The 23,793-nt window shown below is 36.1% G+C and overlaps 2 protein-coding genes across 2 annotated transcripts in view; both read left to right on the top strand.

The window, feature by feature from the left end:
- Window positions 1–671: 671 nt before the first annotated feature.
- Window positions 672–23,793, top strand: LOC102973414 (zinc finger protein 461). Its single transcript, XM_024132494.3, has 4 exons — window positions 672–760; window positions 8,939–9,065; window positions 9,852–9,947; window positions 21,784–23,793. Exons 1-4 carry the CDS (start codon window positions 752–754, stop codon window positions 23,466–23,468), a joined length of 1,917 nt encoding a protein of 638 aa, XP_023988262.1. The 5' UTR covers window positions 672–751; the 3' UTR covers window positions 23,469–23,793.
- Window positions 723–23,793, top strand: part of LOC102977105 (zinc finger protein 529) — a 134,531-nt gene continuing 111,460 nt past the window's right edge. Inside the window, exon 1 of the mRNA XM_055079120.1 lies at window positions 723–760. The gene's annotated coding sequence lies outside the window, so the exon portion shown is untranslated. The remainder of the gene's footprint in view (window positions 761–23,793) is intronic.

The following is a 23,793-nucleotide window of genomic DNA, read 5'->3' on the forward strand; positions in this document are numbered from 1 at the left end:
CAAAGATTAGAACACAATACACATTGTTTTGTAATTCCTTATTAAAAGATATTTAGGTCTTTTTTGCCTGTATTTAGGGATAAATTTCAGAAGATTTTCCAGGATGTGGTTTTTTTAAATTCTCACCAGTACTTCAAACTAAAGACTCAAGTATTTATTTTGCTCCGGACATCTTTGTTCTATTTCTTCTTTTTCAGTGTTGCTTTAGTGTCTATTTTTGAAGTTCCTGTTACACAGGAATGTTAGATATAACCAAAGATCTGTTACATCTTTTGAGTCATTTTCTCTTTTCCTGACCTTTTCATAAGGTCCATTTCCTTTTCTTTTTCCTCTTAATTCAGTGAGAATCTGGTCAGGGTAGGTCTGAGCAGGCCAGTTGGGCCGATTTTATCATAGTGTTGGGACACTGATTTGCCTCTCTAGATCCCTCCTGCTAAAGAGCCTGGGCCCAGTCTTTCTTGAATCCATAGCTGGATTCTCTCCTTGCTTTGAGTAAGGTTGGGATTTGTTCATCTTTTCTCTGATCTTTTATGTGTATGGGGTCTGTGAGTAGGAGACGTGAAGTGGGGGAAATGTCATTCTAAGTTAGCACATTGGGAGCTCAGAGGCAAAATCATCTCATGTTTGTTTTTGTTTTTTGTTTATTTTTAAACCCCTCTCATTCAGCAACACTTTCTTTGGACTGTGAATTTCTTCTAAAGTGGAACTAAGAAGACAACTAATAAATACATTGAATTCTAAAAAAAAAGCCATGGCCCATGTAAGTTGTTGTTTTCTTGTTCCTCATTGAAGTAGTCCTCTTTTTTTCCTATAGGTCATGTGAATATTTGCATTCTTCATCCTGATATTGTTACCTAACTGAATATCACACAGTAACTTGCCAGTGAGTGAGTAGTGATTGTACCAAAAATATAGGATCTTCCTTTTTTGCTCATCTCTCTAACCAGTTTATATACTCATTCAATAAATCATTACTTATTTCCCATATGCTGAGTCTTCTGCCAGAATAAGGAAAGAACAGAAATAATATCCTTTTGAGGGAAATATTGATGTTTCTCTTGTCAGAACTTTGGTTTGATGAACTGATTTAACAAATATTTATTGAATACCTACTATGTGATAGGCATTCTTTTAGGTAACTAGGAATAAATCAGTGGGGGGTAAAAATCAGACACATACAAATCATTCCTTGTGGAACTTGACTTGTAATGAAAGAGACAGAAAGTAAATAATCAGCTTATATAGTACAAGACTTAAGACACACAAATATATGTATGTGCATACATATGTGTATATATACATTATATATATATATATATGGTCAACTCTCCATATCTGTGGGTTCCACATCTATGGATTCAACCAACTGTAGATTGAAAATATTCAGGAAAAAAAATTCCACAAAGTTCCATAAAGCAAAACTTGAATTTGCTTCGTGCAAGCAACTATTTACATAGCATTTACATTATATTAGGTATTATAAGTAATCTAGAGATGAATTAAAGCATGTGGGAGGATGTGTGTAGGTTATACGCAAATACTATGCCATTTTACACGGGACTTGAGCATCTGCAGCTTTTGGTGTCTGCGGGGGTCCTGGAACCCATCCCCTGTGGACACCAAGGGATGACTATGTATATGTAATGAACAAAATAATTTTATGGTAAAACTAAGACAAAAGAGCAAATATATGTCTTATCAATCAATAACTGTATATGAGTTCTTTTTGTTTGTTTTGTTTTAATTTTAATTTTTGGGTGCGTTGGGTCTTTGTTGCTGCGCGCAGGCTTTCTCTAGTTGCAGCAAGCAGCACTACTCTTCGTTGCAGTGTGCGGGCTTCTCACTGCAGTGGCTTCTCTTGTTGTGGAGCATGGGCTCTAGAGCGCAGGCTTAGTAGTTGTGGCTCATGGGCTTAGTTGCTCCGTGGCATGTGGGATCTTCCCAGACCAGGGCTCGAACCCATGTCCCCTTCATTGGCAGGCGGATTCTTAACCACTGCACCACCAGGGAAGTCCCTGGATATGAGTTTTAACATACCTATTAAGAGAAAAAGTCTTTCAGATTGAGTCACAAAGAAAAATTCAACTCTCTGCATCGGACGCTTAAGTGATTCAGTGATTCAGAAAGTTTAATAAAAGGATGGACAGATTATACCCGGCAGATGGAAACTAAAGGAAAGCATACTAAACTTCAGGCCACATCACACCATTAAACATGGCAAAGAGGGACTTCCCTGGTGGTCCAGTAGTTAAGAATCCGCCTTCCAATGCAGGGGATGTGGGTTCCATCCCTGGTTGGGGAACTAAGATCCCACATGCTGTGGGGCAACTAAGCCCACGCCACAACTAGAGAGCCTGTGTGCTGCAACTACAGAGCCCATGCTCTCTGGAGCCTGCGCACCACAACTACAGAGCCCATGCGCTCCGGAGCCCATATGCTGCAAGGAAAGATCCCACATGCTGCAACTAACACCTGACACAGTTGAAAATAAATAAATAAATACATATATTTTTAAAAGAACATGGCAAAGAAGGACACTACATAATTCTAAGGTGTAAATTTCAAAGTGAAACTAAAATAGTTATGAGTTACCTACATATAAAATATTACAGCAGCGACTTTCCTAAAACAAATAGAAAAGCAGATAGAAGAAGAAATAGGTACTTGCCAGCAGTAGGGGACATTAGTTAACCCTCTTAGTCAAAGTCAAGACAAGTGGACAAAATTTAGTTAAGGATATTGAAGTACTAAATCACATACTCCATCAAATCTATCTTACTCATATACATTAAATGCTAATAGTAGTGGATATGGATTTTTTAAGTATCCATGGACCATTCAGAAAAAAAATGACAAAATATTAGGCTGTAGTAAAGCCCCAAAAGTACAAATGATAGACAATATTCTCTGAACACAGTGAAATACAACTAGAATTTAATTACAGAATCAGAAAAATTGTTATTCTTACCAGCAGTTTATAAAATCTGTCTTAGTAACTGCTGAATCAAAGAAGAAATATAATCTAAAAAGTGAAAAATTTCTCATGTCAGTGATAGCACTACATATTGGAACCCATGGAATTTAGTTAAAGCAGGACTCTAAGGGAAAAGTCATAGATTCTAACAAAAAATAATGAAAATATGTAAGTTAAAAATAAGTAGAAAGAAATCTGGAAGGGATTTATAAAGATAAAAATTACATGTGTTACAAAACAGGAAAAAATTACAACTAATAAGATAAATCAATAAGTTAAATCACTAACTTTTGAATCATGAATGAAAGGGAGAAAGCACAAATACACAAAACAAAAAGGGGAAAATCCACAGAAACAAAGGAAATTCAATAGACTCTTGAAAAAAATACTTTATTTGATTCTTTGCCAATACATTTTATTTATTCACATATATACCATTTTCAATTGCTCTCTCTTCTTGAGATCTGAATTTCTGTTTGGTATCATTTCTTTTTGGCCTGAAGACATTTCCTTAGCATTTCCTGTAGTTTGTATCTTCTGGTGACAAATCCTCTCAGCTTTCTTTATGTGAAAATGTCTTTATTCCTCCTTTATTTATAAAATAAGTCAGGATTTGCATCCTCCTCTATTTTCTGAAAGAGTTTTAAAAATAGAATTAGTATTATTTATTCTTTAATTGTCTGATAGAATTCACCAGCAAAAAGCATCTGTGGTAGGCAGAATAATGAGCCCCCCTCAAAAAAAAAACTGTCTACATGCTAATCCTAGAGCCTGTGAATAGGTTACCTTATGTGGCAAAAGAGACTTTGCACATATGATTAAATTAATGCTTTTTAAAAAATAAATTTATTTATTTATCTATTTATTTTTGGCTGTGTTGGGTCTGTTACTGCACGCAGGCTTTCTCTAGTTGCAGCAAGCGAGTGGTGGCTGCTCTTCGTTGCGGCACACAGGCTTCTCACTGCGGTGGCTTCTCACTGCGGTGGCTTCTCTTGTTGCAGAGCACGGGCTCTAAGCACACGGGCTCTAAGCACACAGGCTTGTGGCCTGTGGGCTCAGTAGTTGTGGCATGCGGGCTCTAGAGTGCAGGCTCAGTAGTTGTGGCGCATGGGCTTAGTTGCTCCGCGGCATGTGGGATCTTCCTGGACCAGGGATTGAACCTGTGTCCCGAATTGAATCTGGCAGGCAGATTCTTAACCACTGTGCCACCAGGGAAGTCCCCCAAATTAATGCTTTTGAGATGGGGAGATTATCTTGGGTTATCTGAAGAGTCAGGGTCAAAAGAGGATGTGAGTACGGAATATGCATACTTCGGTTAAAAAAATGCAACATTACTGCCTTTGAAGATGGAGGAAGGGGGCCATGAGCCAAGGAACGTAAGTAACCTCTAGAAGCTAGAAAAGGTGAGGAAATGGACTCTTTCCTAGATCTGCCAGAAAGGTGTACAGCCCTGCCAACACCTTGATTTAGTCTAGTAAAACCCTTGTTGGACTTCTAACCAACAGATCTAAATTTGTTTTTTAAGCTACTGCATTTGTGGTGGCATGTGCAGCATCAGTAGAAAACGAATACACCATCTGAGTTTAGAGTTTTCTTCATGGGAAGACTTTAATTTCTTTAATAGATAAAGGGCTTTGGGTTTTTTTTTTCTTGAATTAGTTTAGTAATTTGTGCTTTTCAGGGAATTAGTTTATTTCAACTTAGATGTCAAATTTATTGGCATAAAGTTGTTCATAATATTCCCTTATTATCATTTTAATGCCTGTCAGATCTACAGTAATGCACACTGTTAAATTCCTGATATTGATAATTTATGTCTTCTTTTCTTGATCAGTATACTAGCAGCTTGTCAATTTTATTGGTCTTTTCAAAGAACCAGCTTTTAGTTTTACTGGTTTTTCTCTCTAGTTTGCCCTTGCTGCTTCACTGATTACTGATCTTATTTATTCTTTCATTTGTTCTGTATATTTTAGATTTAATTTTCTCTTATTTTTCTAGCTTAAAATTCCCTTTCTTCTTTCACCCATGGGTTATTTAGAAGGGTGCTCTTTAACTTCCAAATATTTGGGGACTTTTTCAGATATTTCTGATAGTTCATTTTTAATTTAATTCTTTGGTGGTCAAGGAACATACTCTGTAATTTCTATCCTTTTAAATTTATTGAGATTTGTCTTATGGCCCAAAATGTGGACAATTTGGTGAATGCTCCATGTGCAATTAAACAAAAAGGGTATTATACTGTTGGGTAGAGTGTTTATCAGTTAGGTCAAATGTTTGTAGTGGTGATCAACTCTTCTATATCTTTACTAATTTTTTTTTGTCACTTGGTCTATCAATTACTGAGAGAGGACAGTTGAAATTTCCAGATACAATGGTGGATCTGTTACAGTTCTGTCAATTTTTGCTTTATGGTATTTTGAAGCTGTGTTATTAGGTACATACATATTTAGGATTACTATATCCTCTTGACCAATTGACTCCTTGATCATGAAATGTTCCTTTTGGTAATATTCTTTGTCTTGAATTCTGTTCTCTTTATTAACATAACTGATTCAGCTTTCTTTTACAGTTTTCTTCATGGCATATCTTTTTTCCATCCTTTTATTTTAGCCTATTTTAAGTGTATCTCATATAACAGCATATACTTTGGTTCTACTTTTTTACCCAGTCTGACAGTCGCTGCCTTCAAGTATTTACACAGGGTTTAGCAAACTATGGCATGCTGGCCAAATCCAGCCCACAGCCTGTTTTCCTATGGCCCTCAACCTAAGAATAGTTTTGCATTTCAGAAGGGTTATAAATAAGTAAAGAAAAAAGAATGTGTTATAGGGACTATATGTGATCCACAGAGCCTAAAATATTTACTACCTGACCCTATTCAGAAAAATTTTGCTGACTTCTAGATAGACCATGTAAATTAAATGTAATGATTATGTTTTAATCTATCATCTTATCATCTATCCTTTCTTCCTTTTTTTTCCTATTTTCCTGCCTTCTCTTGGACTAATCCTTTATTTTTTAGTATTCCATTTATCTCCATTACAGGATTATTAGCTGTACCATTTTTGTTTTGTTTTGTTTTGTTTATTGTTTTGGGGGTTGTTCTAAGGTTTCCAATGTGATATTAAAAACAAAAAAATCTTACTAGATCTTCCAATAATTTTACACAACTTCATACATAACTCAAAAATCTTAAAACTGGATATTTCCATTTCCCCTTCCCATCTTTTTTTACTACTGTTATCATATATTTTATTTCTAAATACTTTTAAACCACACATGCTCTTTTTTCTTTCTTCCTTTTTTTGGGGGGTGTGTGGTGTGCCACGCAGCTTATAGGATCTCAGTTCCCTGACCAGGGATTGAACCTGGGCCATGACAGTGAAAACCCAGAATCCTAACCACTAGGCAACCAGGGAACTCCCAGTTTTTTTTTCTTTAAATGGTCAATTATCTTTTAAAGAAATTATGAGATGAAAACAATATCTTTCTTATTTACCTCCGATTTTATCATTTCTGGCACTCTTCATTTCTCTGTGGATAGAAGTTTTTACCTAGTATAAATTTTTTCCACCTGAAAAACCTCCTTTAACATTTTTTGTAGCACAGGTTTGTTACTCTCAAAAAAACAAACCAACAGCAACAAAAATAAAACTCCAAGCTTTATTTCATCTTCATTTTGAGGGATTTTAATTGGAAATAGAATTATAGCCTGACAGCTTTCTTTCAGCATTTTTTTCTTCCAGTTTTATTGAGATATAATTTACATACAGCACTGTTTAAGGTGTACAGCATAATGATTTGACATACATGCATCATGAAATGATTATCACAGTAAAGTTAGTAAAATCCTTCATCTCATGTAGATACAAAAATAAAGAAATAGAAAAAAATTATTTTTCTTGTGGGACCTTTTAGGATTTACTCTCTTAACAACTTTCATAAATAACGTTCAGCAGTGTTAATTATATTTATCATGTTGTACATTACATCCCTAGTACTTATTTATCTTATAACTGGAAGTTTGTATCTTTTAACCACCTTTATCCAATCCCCCTCCCCACCCCCTGCCTCTGTTAACTGCAAATCTGATCTCTTTCTCTATGAATTTGTTTGTTTGTTTTTGAAGTATAACTGACCTACAACACTATGTTAGCTTCTGTTACACAACATAGTGACTTCGTATTTTTATACATTTCAAAATGATTACCATGATAAGTCTAGTTACGGTATGTCACCATAGAAGAATATTACAGAGTTATCTACTATATTCCCCACACTGTACATAGCAGTCTTTCTTTCTTCCTCCATCTCTCTCTCTCTTTCTCTCATTATTTTAGGTTACTGATCTCTCAAGTTCAAATGCATTTTAGCAACTCTGCATGTTTTACACCCTCCCCCAACTTTTCCTGTTTTTATCATATTTTACATCTTTTTGTTTTGTATATATATTCCTTAACTACTTAATGCAGATATAGATGATTTTACTACTTTTGTCTTTTAACCTTCCTACCAGCTTCATGGCTAATTTACTACCTTTACTGTATATTTGCCTTTACAGGTGAGATTTTTCCTTCTGTAATTTTCATGTTTCTAGTTGTGGCCTTTTCTTTTTCACTTAGAGAAACATTTTTTGTAAAGCTGGTTTGGTGGTGCCGAACTCTTAGCTTTTGTTTGTTTGTAAAGCTTTTGATCTCTCCATCAAACTGAATGAAAGCCTTGCCAGGTAGAGTACTCTTGGTTAGGTTTTTTCCTTTCCTCACTTTAAATATATCATGCCACTCCCTTCTGGACTGCAGAGTTTCTGCTGAAAAGTCAGCTGATAGCCTTATGGAAGTTCCCTTGTACGTAACTTATTGCTTATCACTCTGTTTATCCAATCTTCTTCTGAATTCTTTGAACATCTTTACAATCGTTACCTTGAACTCTCTATAGGGTAGATTGCCTATCTCTACTTCACTTAGTTGTTCTTCTGGGGTTTCATCTTGTTCCTTCATTTGGAAGATGTTTCTCTGTCACCTCATTTTGCCCAGTTGGCTGTTTTTTTTTCTGTGTTTCTGATAGATTGGTTACCTTTCCCAACCTTGGAGAAGTGGCCTTTTGTAGGAGACGTCCTCTGTGTCTCAGCAGCGCTCTCCCCTCTGGGCACTAGAGCTATATAGTCTAGGGGTGCCCCATATTCTGGCTGCGTGGGTCCTTCTGTTGTGGTGGGCTGACTCCTGTGGGCAGTCTGGTAGGTGTGGCTGGCTTCTGGTCCAGTTGTCTGCCAGGCCCTGTCTTATGCAGAGGCTGATGGGCACTGGTTGTCAGAGCTGGATCATGAGACTGCTGGCAGTGGGGCCCACTGGTGGGTGGAGCCAGGTTCTGGAGTGGGTGGTTGTGGGGCTGAGGGTCCCAGATCTGGTGTCGGCATGCTGGTGGATGGGACCAGTTCCTGACATGGTTCGCTGCAGGGTCCAAAGCTGCTACTGGCCTGCTAGTGAGTGGGGCATATAAAGGTTATGAAAGGAAGATGTGCTCTGTCCATCTTTGGAAACTATAGTCTGCACTGGGTGTTTACTAAAGAATTTGCATTAAAAGTAAAAATGCTTAGTCATAATGAGGAAGAAAAATCATCAGGTCCTTTTTCTGAAGATGGAGATTTTTATAAGAAATTTTGGAAAAATTTACAACTATTTAACTTAGTTGGGAACCTCTATTTATTTTCTAAGTTTCTAGATGAGTGATTAACAGAAGTTTTCCACCCTATGCTAGAGGATGTGTGTGCAGAAATTGAATTAAGAGTATGTGGGCACTCTGCTTTAGTCTCACTAAATTTATTTTTGACCCATAGAAGCTTCCAGCCTTAGCCTATATACTCACTGTACCATCCCATTCCTGCAGTGCCTTCTTTTATCAGTGCTTCTTCCTTTTGAAAAATGTTTCTTATAATTTCAAAAACAGTACTGTGATTTGTCATTTTAGGGGTTGGTGATGTTCAAAGATGTGGCTATAGATGTCTCTCAGGAGGAATGGGAATGCCTGAACCCTGCACAGAGGAATTTGTACAAAGATGTGATGTTGGAGAACTATAGCAACTTGGTTTCACTGGGTAAAGTTATCTGTCTCTAATAATTCAGAATCTGTTTCTTAGAATTTCTGCTTTCTCCACTATGAATTTTAGGGCTACCTTTCAAATAACTAGATGAATTTTCTCTTTGTGTAGAAATGAGCACAGCCAAGTGGAGTTGCACCTTCATTTTCTCTATCCTCACATCTTACTCTGGTCCTTTCTTATAATTGACTTTCTTCCTTGAAAATTAAGGAGCAGAATTGAAATTCTGTACCATTAAAGCATAACATAGTCAAAGAAACCAGGCTTTGTCTTTTGTTTCACTTGCACTGTGCTAAATGTGCAGATGCACTAGCGTAGATAAAACTAAGCACATGGGTCCTGGGTGCAAAGCTCTTTAGCCTTCCCAATTAGTGTAGTAATGGACTGAGTCAAGCAATGTCATTTACATTTACAGCTCAGATGAACACTATTCTATTTACTGCAATAAATGTAAACAATTTGCATTTGGAAGTTACATTCTAAGAACTTTACATTTAACATGGAAAAGTATCTGAGAATAAGTATTTCAGGAAACTCCTTTTTTTCCTCAAAGGAAAATAAGGAGTGAAAGCTTATATAACTTAAATAGCATTTTACCATCTATTTGTTTGTTTTGTTTCTTATCATCCTGAGTTTACCTGTATATGAGAATTTGACTTTTCTTTCTTCTCTAGACCTTATCGAGTAGCATCTTGTCCTATAGGTTTTTTAAAATAAATTCTGAAACACAGTATTTGAATACTTTCATTTCCACCTCATCTCCATTTCTTTTCTTATAACCAGGACTTTCTATTTCTAAGCCAGCTGTGATCTCCTCATTGGAGCAAGGGAAGGAGCCCTGGATGGTTATGAGGGAAGTGATAGGAGAACAGTTCCCAGGTGAGTGAGCTATAATCAGGAAGCAGAAAGTTGTTGTGAGGAGTAGGCCAACTGGTAAGAATGTTGGTTATATTAAGGCTATAAGGTTAATGTAAGGTTGTATTAGACAGAATAATTACGGAAAATCTGATTTCAAAACTTATTGCAGTGTTACAGTAGTCAAACAATGTGGTACTGGCATAAAGACAGACATATAGATGAGTGGAATAGAATAGAGAGTCTAGAAATAAACCCTTAGATATATGACAAAATGATTTTAGATAAGCGTGCCAAGACCATTCTATGGGGGAAAGGACTGTACTCTTAACAAATGGTGTTGGGGAAACTGGATACCCACATGCAAAGGAATAAAATTCTTTATGCCATATACAAAAATTAATTCAAAGTGTATCAAAGAACTAAATCTAAGACCCAAAACTGTAAGACGCCTAGAAGAAAATGTAGGGGAAAAACTTCATGACATTGGATTTGGCAGTAATTTCTGGGCTATGATACCAAGGCACAGCAAAAATAGACAAATGGCAGTACCTCAAACTTAAAAAACTTCTGTTCATCAAAAGATGCAATCAACAGAGTATTAATTTAAAAAAAATTCATACAAGTTGCTTTGCTTTTTTTATACATTTTTTTGCTTTTTATATATTTTTTAAATGTTATAAAGACATTTTTAATCTAGTAGTGGATCGAGAACATATGAATATATTTTCTAATAAAATATTTAGGAAAAATTAATTGATTAGAAATTGTGAAAATTAAAGCAAATGACTACATTGAGGAGATGGAGATGGTAGAGCGATGATTAGAAAGGAAGGAGTAGGACCCTAGGAAAGTATAGGGTCCTGAAGGCCAAGAGCAGGTTCATTCCACAAGTTAGAGTAGGGGTCCCCAACCCCTGGGCTGCGGGGGTTGAGCTCTGTTGATTGCATCTTTTGATGGACCGGTACTGGTCCACGGCCTGTTAGGAACCGGGCCGCACAGCAGGAGGTGAGCAGCGGGAGAGTGAGCGAAGCTTCATCTGCCTCTCCCCATCGCTTGCATTACTGCCTGAACCATCCCCCACTGCCCCCGGGGAAAAATTGTCTTCCACAAAACCGGTCTCTGGTGCCAAAAAGTTTGGACCGCTGAATTAGAGGTCTTTGATGATGTCTGTAACTCATAGTACTCCAGAGCTATGAAAAGAGTATATTTCTGTTGTTTTAAGCCACCTAGTTTGTGGTACACTGTTACGTTGACTCTGAGAAACTAATACAGAGGTGAAACATGGAAAAATGATACTTTCCTAAATGTTTTGCTTTCATGTAAGATGTTATTTTTTTGACTAATTTTTGATACCTGGCCAGGCCTTTCCTTTTGCATATATGGTGTGGTGATTTCTTTTTAAAAGTTTTTTACCTTGAAATAGTTATAGATTCACAGGAGGTTGCAAAGAAATGTACAGGGAAGTTCCATGTACCCTTCCTCCAGCCTCTCTCAGTGTTAACATCGTACACAACTATAGTACAATATCATACTGAAAAATTGACATTGGTATAATCCATAGAAGTTACTCAGATTTCACTACTTATATACACACTTATTTGTATATGTGTTTCTGTGCGTATGTATAGCTCTATGTAGTTTTATCATATATAGCCTTGTATCACCACTACAACAATCAAAATAGATAGTACCATTACCACAAGACTCCCTCCTATTATCTCTTTATAGCTACACCCATCCCTTTCTCCCTTATTCCTAACTCTTGGTAACCATTAATCTATTCTACATCTATGTAACTATGTTATTTCATGAAGTTACATAAATGGAACCCTGCAGTATGTATCCTTTTGAGATTGGCTTTTTTCTTATATCATATATATATATATATACATATATATATGTATGTATAACATGAATGTAAGGAATATATATATACACACATATGTAAACATATATATATATATATATATATATATATATATATGTTCCTTACATTCATGTAGAAGTTTGTACTTGAAAATAAGTCTGGGATAAAGCTCAAGTATGCAATTGCTGGGTCGTAAGGTAAGCTCATTTTTAGTTTTGAAAGGAACTGCCAAACACTAGCAGTATGAATGATGCATTTCACTGAACCCTAGTCAGCACTTGGTGTTATCAGTTTTTCATTTTAGCCATTCTGATAGGTGGGTAATGATATTTCATTATAGTTTTTATTTGAATTTCCTTAATAGAAAATCATGTTTATTTGCCATCTGTGTATCCTCTTCAGTGAATGTCTGTTCATGTCTTTTGCCCATTTTATTATTTGATTGTTTGAGTGTTTTTGCTGTTGAGTTTTCAAAGTTCTTTATGTATTCTTTTGGGTTGGCCAAACAGTTCGGTTTTTTCTGTAAGACGGTTCTAGTGCGCTTAGTTGTCTTTAACTTCATTCGAAACAATTTTGTTAGATTGTATTATGATACCTGTCATATCAGAGTACATTTTTTAAAAAAATCAAAATTGGTGAATTTTTGTGTAGCCATTTTGATACTGAAGATGGAAGAAAAGAAGCAACATTTTTGGTATATTATGCCTTATTATTTTCAGAAAAGTAAAAACACAACTGAAATGCAAAAAAAGGTTTGTGCAGTGTATAGAGAAGGTGCTGTGACTGATTGAACGTGACAAAAGTGGTTTGCCAAGTTTCGTGCTGGAGATTTCACACTGGATGATGCTCCACAGTCGGGTAGATCAGTTGAAATTGATAGCAATCAAATCGAGACATTAATTGAGAGCAATCAACGTTACACCACGTGGGAGATAGCCGACATACTCAAAATATCCAATTCAAGCGTTGAAAATCATTTGCACCAGCTAGGTATGTTAATCACTTTGATGTTTGGGTCCCACATAAGTTAAGCGAAAAAAACCTTCTTGACCGTATTTCCGCATGCAATTCTCTACTTAAAGGTAATGAAAGCGTTCTGTTTTTCAAACAAATTGTGTCGGGCAATGGAAAATATATACTGTACAATAATGTGGAATGGAAGAGATCATGGGGCAAGTGGAGTGAACCACCAAAGGCCGGTCTTTATCCAAAAAGGTGATGCTGTGTATATGGTGGGATTGGAAGGGAGTCCTCTATTATGAGCTCCTTCCGGAAAACCAGACGATTAATTCCAACAAGTGCTGCTCCCAATTAGACCAACTGAAAGCATCACTCAATGAAAACCGTCTGGAATTAGTCAACAGAAAATGTATAATCTTTCATCAGGATAACGCAAGACTGCATGTTTCTTTGATGACCAGGCAAAAACTGTTACAGCTTGGCTGGGAAGTTCTGATTCATCCACCGTATTCACCAGACATTGCACCTTCGGATTTCTATTGATTTCAGTCTTTACAAAATTCCATTAATGGAAAAAATTTCAATTCCTGGAAGACTGTAAAAGGCACCTGGAACAGTTCTTTGCTCAAAAAGATTAAGCAGAAGGTAGTGGAACAAAATGGTGAATATGTTGTTCAATAAAGTTCTTGGTGAAAATGAAAACTGTGTCTTTTATTTTTACTTAAAAACCTAAGGGGGCTTCCCTGGTGGTGCAGTGGTTGAGAGTCCGCCTGCCGATGCAGGGGACATGGGTTCGTGCCCCGGTCCGGGAAGATCCCACATGCCACGGAGCGGCTGGGCCTGTGGACCATGGCTGCTGAGCCTGTGCGTCCGGAGCCTGTGCTCCGCAACGGAGAGGCCACAACAGTGAGAGGCCCGCGTAACGCAAACAAAACAAAACAAAACAAAACAAAACAAAACCTAAGAAACTTTTTGGCCAACCCAATAGATAGGCCTTTGTTGGATATGTGACTTAAAGAAATAATTTCTCCAAGTCTATAATTTGTGTTTTCATCCTTTTAACAGGGTCTTTTGCAGAGAAAAGTTTAATTTTGATGAAGTCTAGCCTTTATTCATTTTTTAAATCTTATGAATTGTTAGGGCATTTTGTTGTTGTTTTGTTTGTTTTTGGTTTTTGGTGTTAAGTCTAAGAACACCACCTAGTCCTAGGTCCTAAAGATTTTCTCCTATGTTTTTTTCTAGAACTTTTATAGTTTTACATTTTCTATTTAAATCTGTAATCCATTTTGAGTACCTTTTTGTAGAAGATGTGAGACTTCAGGTCAAGGTTTAACTTTTTGCCTATGGATGTCTAATTCTCCATCACCATTTTTTTCAACAAGTTATCCCTCCTCCGTTGAGTTGCTTTTTCACCGTTATCAGAAATTAGTTGAGCACATTTGTGTGGCTCCATTCCTGAGATCTATGTTCTGTACCATTGATCTTTGTAACTATTCCTCTGCTAGTACCATACTTTTGATTACAGCAGTTATATAGTAAGCCTTAATATTGGAAAGAGTGATTCTTCCCACTATATTATTTTCCAAAAAAAAATTTTGGCTATCCCTGGGGCCTTTTTCTTTGCATATAAATTTTAGAATAAGTTTGTCTCTATGTACAAAAAAACTTGCTGAGATTTAAATAGGAATTATTTTAAAACTATTGATGAAATTAGAGAATTAACATGTTTACTCTGTTGAGTCTTCCAATCCATGAACACAGCATTTCTCCAAGTTTTTTTCCTTTGATTTCTTTTATTAGCATTTTATAATTTTCAACAAATATTATCTGTACATGTTTTGTTAATTTTTTACCTAAGTATTTCTTTTTTTAAATCTTGGAGCATTTGTAAGTGGTATTGCATTTTTATTTTGGTTTCTATTTGGTCATTGTCAGTGTACAGAAATTTGGCCAATTTTGTATGTTAATCTTGTATTCTATGACGTTACTGAATGCACTTATTAGTACTGGTTAGTACTAATACTAACTAGTACTAATTTTTCCTTGTAGATTCATTCTTGTAGACAATCATAATCTGCAAGTAGTCTTTTTTTTTTTTTTCCAATCTATGCCCTTTCTTTTTCTTGCCTTTTTGTTGGCTAGAAATATGTTCTGTGTTGGATAAGAGTGGTAATAGTGGACATCCTTGCCTCTTTTCTTAATTTTAGAGGGAAAGCATTCAGGGGTATTGTCTTTTGCCATTAAGTATGATGTTAGCAGTAGGTTTTTTTGTATATGCTATTTATGAGGTTGAGGAAGGTCCCCTCTCTTTTTAATGCCCTGAGGGTTTTTTTTAATGAATGTTAATATGATCATGTGATTTTTCTTCTTAGTTGTTGGTATGATGGATTACATTGATTTTTGAATGCAGAATCAGCCTTTCATACCTGTAAAAATTCCACTTAGTCATGATATATTTTTCCTTTTATTCACTTCTGGATTTGATTGGTAAAATTTAATTCAGGATTTTTTCATCTAAGTTCATGGGAGATACTGGCCTGTAGTTTTCTCTTTGTGTGTGTGTGGGGGGGTGCGGCGCGTGCGCACGCGCACGTGTGCGTGTGCATGCTGCCTTTGCCTGCTTTTGGTATAAGAATAATAATGGCCTCATAAAGTAAGTTGGGAAGTGTTCCCTTTTCATCCTTTCATGGAAGAAATTGATGTGAATGTTTGGCAAAATTCACCAGTGAAACCATCTGGACCTGGATATTTCTTTTTCAGGATCTCTTTTAAATTATAAATTCTATTTCTATAATAGTTATAGGACTATTCAGATTACCTATTTCATCTTGGCTGAGTTTTGGTAGTTTGTGATTTTCAAGGAATTGGTACATTTCTTCTAAGTTGTTAAAGTTATGAGTGTAAAGTTATATGTGGTGTTCTTATTATCATTATGATGGATTATATATAATTATATATATATATATCCATGTATATAAAGGATATACATGTCCTTATAATCCTTCAAAGAAATTTTTTCTTTGAGACTTTTAATTTCACCCATAGATTATTTTAGAAGTGTGTTATTTGGAGGTGTTTGGAGATTTTCTTGTTGTCTTTCTTTTATAATTTGATTTTATTATGGTCTCATGTGAAAATTAGAGGGACCTGTCTACAGGAGTCTTCCCTCACTTCTGACATCAATTGCAATTTCAAGCGTTTCTGAGACCACCCTTACATTTAATAATTCACTAAAAGGACTCATAGAACTCATTGAAAGCTATCATTCTCACAGTTACAGTTTATTACAGCAAAAGGGTACAGATTAAAATTAGCCAGGGGAAGAAGTACATAGGGCAGAGCCTAGGAGAGTGCCAAGTGTGGAGCTATCCATTGTCCTCTCCCAGTGGAGTCATTGTCAGTGCTAACTTTTCCCATCAACTATGTGTAACAATATGCATTTGGGCATGTTGCCAAATAGAGAAACTCACCTGAGCCTTAGTGTCCAGAATTTTTATTGGGGCTCCTTGTTGGCTACCCATGTGGCTGACCTTTAGTTTCCAGCCTCTCAGGAGGTAAAGCTGATACCTTTAGTCTCCAGTCTTTTTGGAGGAAAATTGTTGCCACATATCTCAAACCTTCAATTATAACTTTGTATCTCTTTTCCTCTTTATTTTTCTATAGCATTTTTTTCCATCTGACTTACTAATTCATTTACTAATCATTTATTAGATGTTATCCCAGTAGAATGTAACTCTATAAGGGGATGTATTTTTGTTTGTAATGATATTTCCCTTTTCATTCCTAAGATTGGCTATTTGTACCTTTTCTCTCTTTTATGAAATAAAAATTTATTTTGAATTAATTTTAAACTTATGGAAGAGGTGCAAAATAACCCAAAAAAATCTCCCATATGCTGTTCACCTAGATTCACCAGCTGGTAATATTTTTGCCATATTTTCCTTATTATTTCATTTAAGTCTCTTTACCCTAAATAGTTATCTTTCCTAAGAGCAAGGATATTCTCTTACATTTCATAAATTCAGGAAATTTTACATTTATCCAAATCTATTGTCTCATTTATTGTCTGTATTATATTCCACTAATTATCCAAATATTGTCCTTTTCACCTGATTCAGGATCTCACATTACATTTCTCTTTACTTTAATCTGAAAAGTTCCTCAGCCTTTCTTTGGATTTTATGGCTGATATTTTTGAAGAATACTGGCCACTTTTGTAGAATGTCCTTCAATTAGAGTATGTTTGTTGGTTCTTCCAGATTAAATTCAGGCTATACATTTTTGGCAGGATTATTGCATTGGTGACCTATCTTTCTCAGTATATTATTTAAGGAGGCACATAATATCATTCTGTCCCATTATTAGTGTTGTTACCTTTGATCACTTGGTTTGGGTGGTGTTTGCCAGGTTACTCCATTGTAATTTTTTTCTTTGTAATTAACATTTAATCTGTAAGGTAGTCTATTTTTCTTGACCAGTCTTGCCAGAAATCTTATTATATATTTGTTTCTGGTTTATTTATTCTGCCTATCTTTGTTTTTTACTTTATTCTACTTTCTGAGGTCTCAGTTTGCTATTCTTCTTCTAACTTCTTGAAATCGATGTTTAGATGATTCACTTTAAGAATTTCTTTTTTCTATTTGCATTTAAGGCCAAAGATTTTCCTCTAAATGTGGCTTTAGTTGCATCCTACACGTTTTGGTAAGAGGGGTAGAGAGAGCCCAGGGGATATAGGACCTTACAGAGCATTATAAGAATCTTTTTTTCCTAAATGTGATGGGAAACTATTAGAGGCATTTGAGAGCAAAAGTTATGTGTTGTCACTAAGATATGATGTGTTTAGTGGAACAAGAAAGAGAGCAGGTGACCAATTTGAGAGTTACTGCAGTAGTATAACAATGGTAGCTTAGACTGTGATAGAAGTGGTGGTGACAAATGATTATGTCATTATATATATATTAAAGAACAAGTTGACCATGCTTGCTAATAGACTGTAAGTTGAGTAAGAAGAAAAAAACTAGGCTTTTGGCTTAACCTATTGGTAAAAGATGGTTGCGTTTACTGAGATGGGTTAAGCTGGAATATGAATGAATCTAAAAAAGGGATTTGAAAGTTCTCTTTGGACATGTTATGGTTGAGGTACGTATTACATATTTACATGAAGATTTCAACTAGGCAATTAGATGATAAATATGGAGCTTAGGGGTAAGATAAAAGCTAGAAGTATAGACATCAAAGGACACAATAAAGTGAAAATGCAACCTACGGAATAGGAAAAAATATTTGTAAGTCACATATCTGATAAGGGGTTAATACCCAGAATATATAAAGAACTACCAAAAACAAAAAACCAAACAACTCAATTTTAAAAATGAGAAAAGGATTTGAATAGATATTTCTTCAAAAAAGATATGCAAATGACCAGCAAACACATGAAACTATGCTCAACATCACTAGCCACTGGGGAAATGCAAATCCAAACCACAGTGAAATATCACCTCACACCCATTAGGATGGCTACAGTCAAAAAACAAGTATAACAAGTATTGGGGAGGCAGGGGAGAAATTGAAACCCTTGTGTTGGTGGGAGTGTAACATGGTTCAGCCACTGTGGGAAAAGAGCATGGTGGTTCCTCAAAAAATTATAAATAGAATTACCATATGATCCAGCAATTCCACTTCTGGTTATATACTAAAAGCACCAACTTAAACTTAAACAGATGCTTGTACACACATATTCTTAGCAGCATTACATACAGTAGCCAAAAGGTGGAAGCAATCTAGGTTTCATCAAGAAACAAATGGAGAAACAAAATGTGGTGTGGTGGTCGTGTGTGTGTGTGTGTGTGTGTGTGTGTGTGTGTGTGTGTGTGTGTAATCCTGAAACATGCTGCAACATGAATGAACCTTGAGGACGTTATGCTAAGTGAAATAAGTCAGTCACATTCAGAACAACAACAACAAATACTGTATTACTCCAGTGATATGAGGTATCTAGAGTAGTCAAATCCATAGAAACAGAAAGTAGAATGGTGGTTGCCAGGAACTGGAAGAGGGAAGAATGGGGAGTTATTAATGGGTACAGAGTTTCAGTTCTGCAAGGTGAAAAAGTTCTGGAGATTGGTTGCACAACAGTGTGCACATACTTAACACTACTGCCCTAAACACTTAAAAGTGGGTAAGATAGTAAATTTTATGTTATGTGTATTTTATCATAATTAAAAAAATTTTTAGAGGTATAAATTTAAGACTTAGCATTATATTATTGGTATTTAAGCCAGACTGCTATTAAGGGAAAGAGTGTAGATTGAGGGCTGGCCAGAGCCTGAGTTCTGGGACATTCCAACATTTAGAGGTCAGGAAGTAGAGGAGAGTTCATTAAGGGGAACTGAATATAAGTAGAGAAGTAGGAGGATAACCAGGAGAATATGGTATACAGGAAGCAAAAGGATTGATCAGTTGTGTCAGATGCTACTAATGAGTCAAATAGAGTGTTGACTGGCATTTGAGCACTGATTTTGGTAAAGTAATTTTGTTAGTTACTTTAGCTAGAAATGTTTCAACCGAGCTATGGGAGTTGAAATATTTATTGGAGTGGATTACAGAGCAAATGACTAACATACAAAGTCATTTGATATAACACAGAGTCAGGGAAAGGATGGTCTTTTCAGTAAGTGGTGCTAATATCTATTGAAAAATAAGAATCTTGATTTCTACCTCACACTAGGTGGATTAGAGATCTAAATATGAAATGTAAAATAGTAAAAGCTTCTGGAAGATTATATGAGTATATTTTTATGAACTTGGGATTAGACTATCTTAAAACTAAGAATTTCTGTTTATCAAAACATAGTATTAAGGGAGCAAAAGGGCCAGCCCCAGAGTGGGAAATGATACTTACATTATGTAGTTGGTTATATCCAGAATAAATTAAGAATTCCTACAAATCAAAAAGAAAAATACAACCCAGAAACTACCCAAATGTCCCTCAACTGGAGAATGGATAAACAAAATATGGTTATCTGTACAATAAAATATAACTCAGGCATAAAAAGAAATGAAGTACTGATACATGCTACAGCATCACTGAACCTTGAAAACATACTGAGTGAGAACAGACACAAAAGGGCACATATTGTATGATTTCGTGTTTATGAAATTTCTCAACAAATTCAGAGACATAAAGCAGATTGGTGGTTGCTGGGGGTGGGGCGGGGAGGAGAATAGAACATGATCATGGATGTGAGGTTTCTTTCTGGCATGATGAAAATATTCTGGAATTAGAGATCGGATGGTTGCACAACAGTGGAAATGTACTATAAGTTACTGAATTGTATGCTTCAAAATGGTTAAAATGGTGGATTTTATATGTATTTTATTGCCCCCAAAATTAATAAAAATGGACAAAACACCTGCATAGGCAATTTATTAAAGAAGATATCCAGTTGGCCAATAAACATACGGCAAAGTATTCAGCCTGCAAAATTACAAATTAAACCACAATCCAGTATCACAACACATCTGCCAGGATGCTTAAAAGAAGATTGACAATAACAAGTGTTGCTGAGGATATGAAGAACAGGAACTCTTTTAGAGTTTGATGGAATTGTATATTAGAAAACTGTTGCATAGTGTCAACTGAAGCTGAACAAATCCATATCATCTGATGCAGTAATTTCACATGTAGCAGAAAGGAGTCCTGTTTCCACCAAAAGAAATGTGCATGGATGTTGATAGCAGTACTAACCATAATAGCCAACAACTGGAAACAACCCAAATGATCATCATTAGGAAAATGGAAAAATAAATTGCATTAGCATAGAATGCTTTATGTAGCTGTTGGTCTCAAACAGTTCAATGGAAGGCTGTATTAGTTTGGATATAGGTTTGGCTGTATGTGACAGAGACCCTCAAATAATTGTAATTTAAACTATATAGAGGGTTAATTTTCTCTTTCATTAAAGTCCAGGCTGGAGTGGCAACTCTGTTCTGCAAAATCATCTGTGACAGACATTACATCAAATGCACTTTGCATCTGGCTTTGCTGAGGAATCAGAAGAATAACGGATATAGGGTGTGGGCAAGCTGACTCTAAAGAAAGTTCTCAGGACTTCCCTGGTGGTGCAATGGTTAAGAATCCACCTGCCAATGCAGGGAACACAGGTTCGATCCCTGGTCTGGGAAGATCCCACATGCCGCAGAGCAGCTAAGCCCATGCACCACAACTACTGAGCTTGCGCTCTAGAGCCTGCGAGCCACAACTGCTGAGCCTGCATTCCACAACTACTGAAGCCCATGCACCTAGAGCCTGTGCTCTGCAACAAGAGAAGCCACCGAAATGAGAAGTCTGTGCACTGCAACAAAGAGTAGCCCCCGCTCACCACAACTAGAGAAAGCCCATGGCAGCAATGAAGACCAAGGCAGCCAAAAATAAATAAATAAAAATTTTAAAAAATTAAAACAAAAAAGTTATCAGAAGCTACTACATAATACTTCTGCATTTCTTTAGGCAGAATCCAGTTACATGGCATATTCTGCTACAAAGGGTCCTGGGAAGTGCAATGTTTATATTGGGCAGCCTGTTCTCAACTAAAAACCAAGGGTTCAATCAGTGTACAAAAGGTGAATAATAGATGTTTGGGGACAACTAGCAGATATCACATAATCCTTTGGCCTGGTGGAGAGTGTTAAGATATACAGACTCTCGTAGACTCTGATTCAGGTGATCTAGAATGTTTTGTAAACATCCATAATTGCAACAAATTCCCAAGGTGATTCTGAAGTGTATCAAAATTTCAGAACCACTGACTTGACTTGTTAATTAACTCCCTCACTTTTCTTTCATGAGCTTTCATTTCTTTGCATTCTCCTTACTCTATTTTCATTCAATTGCATGATGGTATTTAAGAGCTCCCCAAGCCTTTCATTTCTTACGTGAATTATTTTCAATTCTCTCTCTTTTCTACCAGAGATATTTCAGTTCTCTTGTAACACAAAACTAGCAATTAAAATGTGTTTCTTATCTTTCAGACTTGGTGTCCAAGTGTGAGTCCAAGAAGTTATCTCCAAAAAGAAACATTTATGAGACAGAATCATCCCAATGGGCTATCATGGAACCATTTAAAAGCCATAGTCCTGAGAAATCCATTTTCAGAGATATTTGGGCATGCAAAAGTCAGTTTGAGAGACAACAGGGAAAACAGAAAGGCTATTTCAGTCAGTTTATTATCAACCATGAACACATGCCTATTTTTAGCCAACATATTTTGTTCACTCAGGAATTTTATAATAGACAGAAAATCTTTGAATGTAAAGAATGTAGAAATAACTTCAGTTACCATTTATTCTTTAGTCATCACAAAACTCATTCTAAAGAAAAACTTTCTGAATGTAAGGTATGTGCAGAAACTGTTGATACATCATACCTTACTAAACAACAGAGAATTCAAAATAGTAACAAGTGCAGTGAATGTAAGGAATGTTGGAAGGCCTGTATTCATTGCTCACAACTTAAACAACATTCGAGAATTCATAAAGGTGAAAAACACTATGAATGTAAAGAATGTGGCAAGGCCTTTTATTATGGCTCAGAACTTATTCTACATCAGAGAATTCACACTGGTGAGAAACCCAATGAATGTAAGGAATGTGGGAAGGCCTTTATGCAGCTATCACAATTTACTCAACATCAGAGACTTCATACTGGTGAAAAACCCTATGAATATAAGCAATGTGGGAAGGCTTTTATTTGTGGCTTTCAACTTACTGAACATCTGCACCTCTATACTCATGAGAAACCCTTTGAATATAAAGAATGTGGAAAGACTTTCAGGCATCAGTCATCCCCTACCATACATCAGAGACTTCATACTCATGAGAAAACCTATGAATGTAAAGAATGTGGAAAGGCCTTTAATTATGGCTCAGAACTTATTCTACATCAGAGAATTCACACTGGTGAGAAACCTCATGAATGTAAGGAATGTGGGAGGGCATTTAGGCAGCGATCACAGCTTACTCAACATCAGAGACTTCATACTGGTGAAAAACCCTATGAATGTAAGCAATGTGGGAAGGCTTTTATTCGTGGCTTTCAACTTACTGAACATCTGCGACTCCATACTGGTGAGAAACCCTATGAATGTAAAGAATGTGGAAAGACTTTCAGACATCGATCACACCTTACAATACACCAGAGAATTCACACTGGTGAGAAACCCTATGAATGTAGAGAATGTGGAAAGGCCTTTAGCTACCACTCAAGCTTCTCTCACCATCAGAAAATTCATTCTGGCAAAAAACCTTATGAATGTAGTGAATGTGGGAAGGCCTTTTGTGATGGCTTACAACTTACTCTACATCGGAGGATTCATACTGGTGAGAAACCCTATGAGTGTAAGGAATGTGGGAAGACTTTTAGGCAGTGCTCACACCTCAAAAGACATCAGAGAATTCACACTGGTGAGAAACCTCATGAATGTATGATATGTGGTAAGGCCTTTAGACTTCATTCACACCTTATTCAACATCAGAGAATTCATACTGGTGAGAAGCCCTTTGAATGTAAGGAATGTGGAAAGACCTTTAGCTATCATTCAAGCTTCTCACACCATCAGAGAATTCATTCTGGGAAGAAACCATATGAATGTGGGAAGGCCATTAATCATGGCTTACAATTTAATGTACATCAGACACTTCATACTGTTGAGACTTGAGTAAATTTTCCTCTCTCCCCATCCTAGTCTAGCATCATGAAGTTATTTTTGGAGATACACTTTTTTTTTCTTTAAGGAAAATGTTGGTAAAATACTGGGTTTCATAATATTGATTTATTTTAGTAATCTTTGAACTCTTTTTCGAGTGGGATAATGGAAAAGTTATTAAAAGGAAAAAATTGCTCTGGTATCAGTGCTGTTTCTGAATTATTGTAATGATCAGTACTGGAAATAAATTTTATAAAACTATTTGTTTTCACTGAAACCAGTGAAGTGGGGCAGAAATAAAATGAAAACAATTTCTTCCCCTCCCACAAATCCCTGA

The sequence above is a fragment of the Physeter macrocephalus genome, chromosome 17 (genome assembly GCF_002837175.3).
Source record: "Physeter macrocephalus isolate SW-GA chromosome 17, ASM283717v5, whole genome shotgun sequence".
NCBI lineage: Eukaryota > Metazoa > Chordata > Mammalia > Artiodactyla > Physeteridae > Physeter > Physeter macrocephalus.

Bases quoted from the DNA above. Each gene is read 5' to 3' on its own strand.
- LOC102973414 (XM_024132494.3), top strand. The intron at 9,066-9,851 runs GTAAAGTTATCT...TCTTATAACCAG, and splicing joins TAGCAACTTGGTTTCACTGG to GACTTTCTATTTCTAAGCCA. The intron at 9,948-21,783 runs GTGAGTGAGCTA...CTTATCTTTCAG, and splicing joins GATAGGAGAACAGTTCCCAG to ACTTGGTGTCCAAGTGTGAG.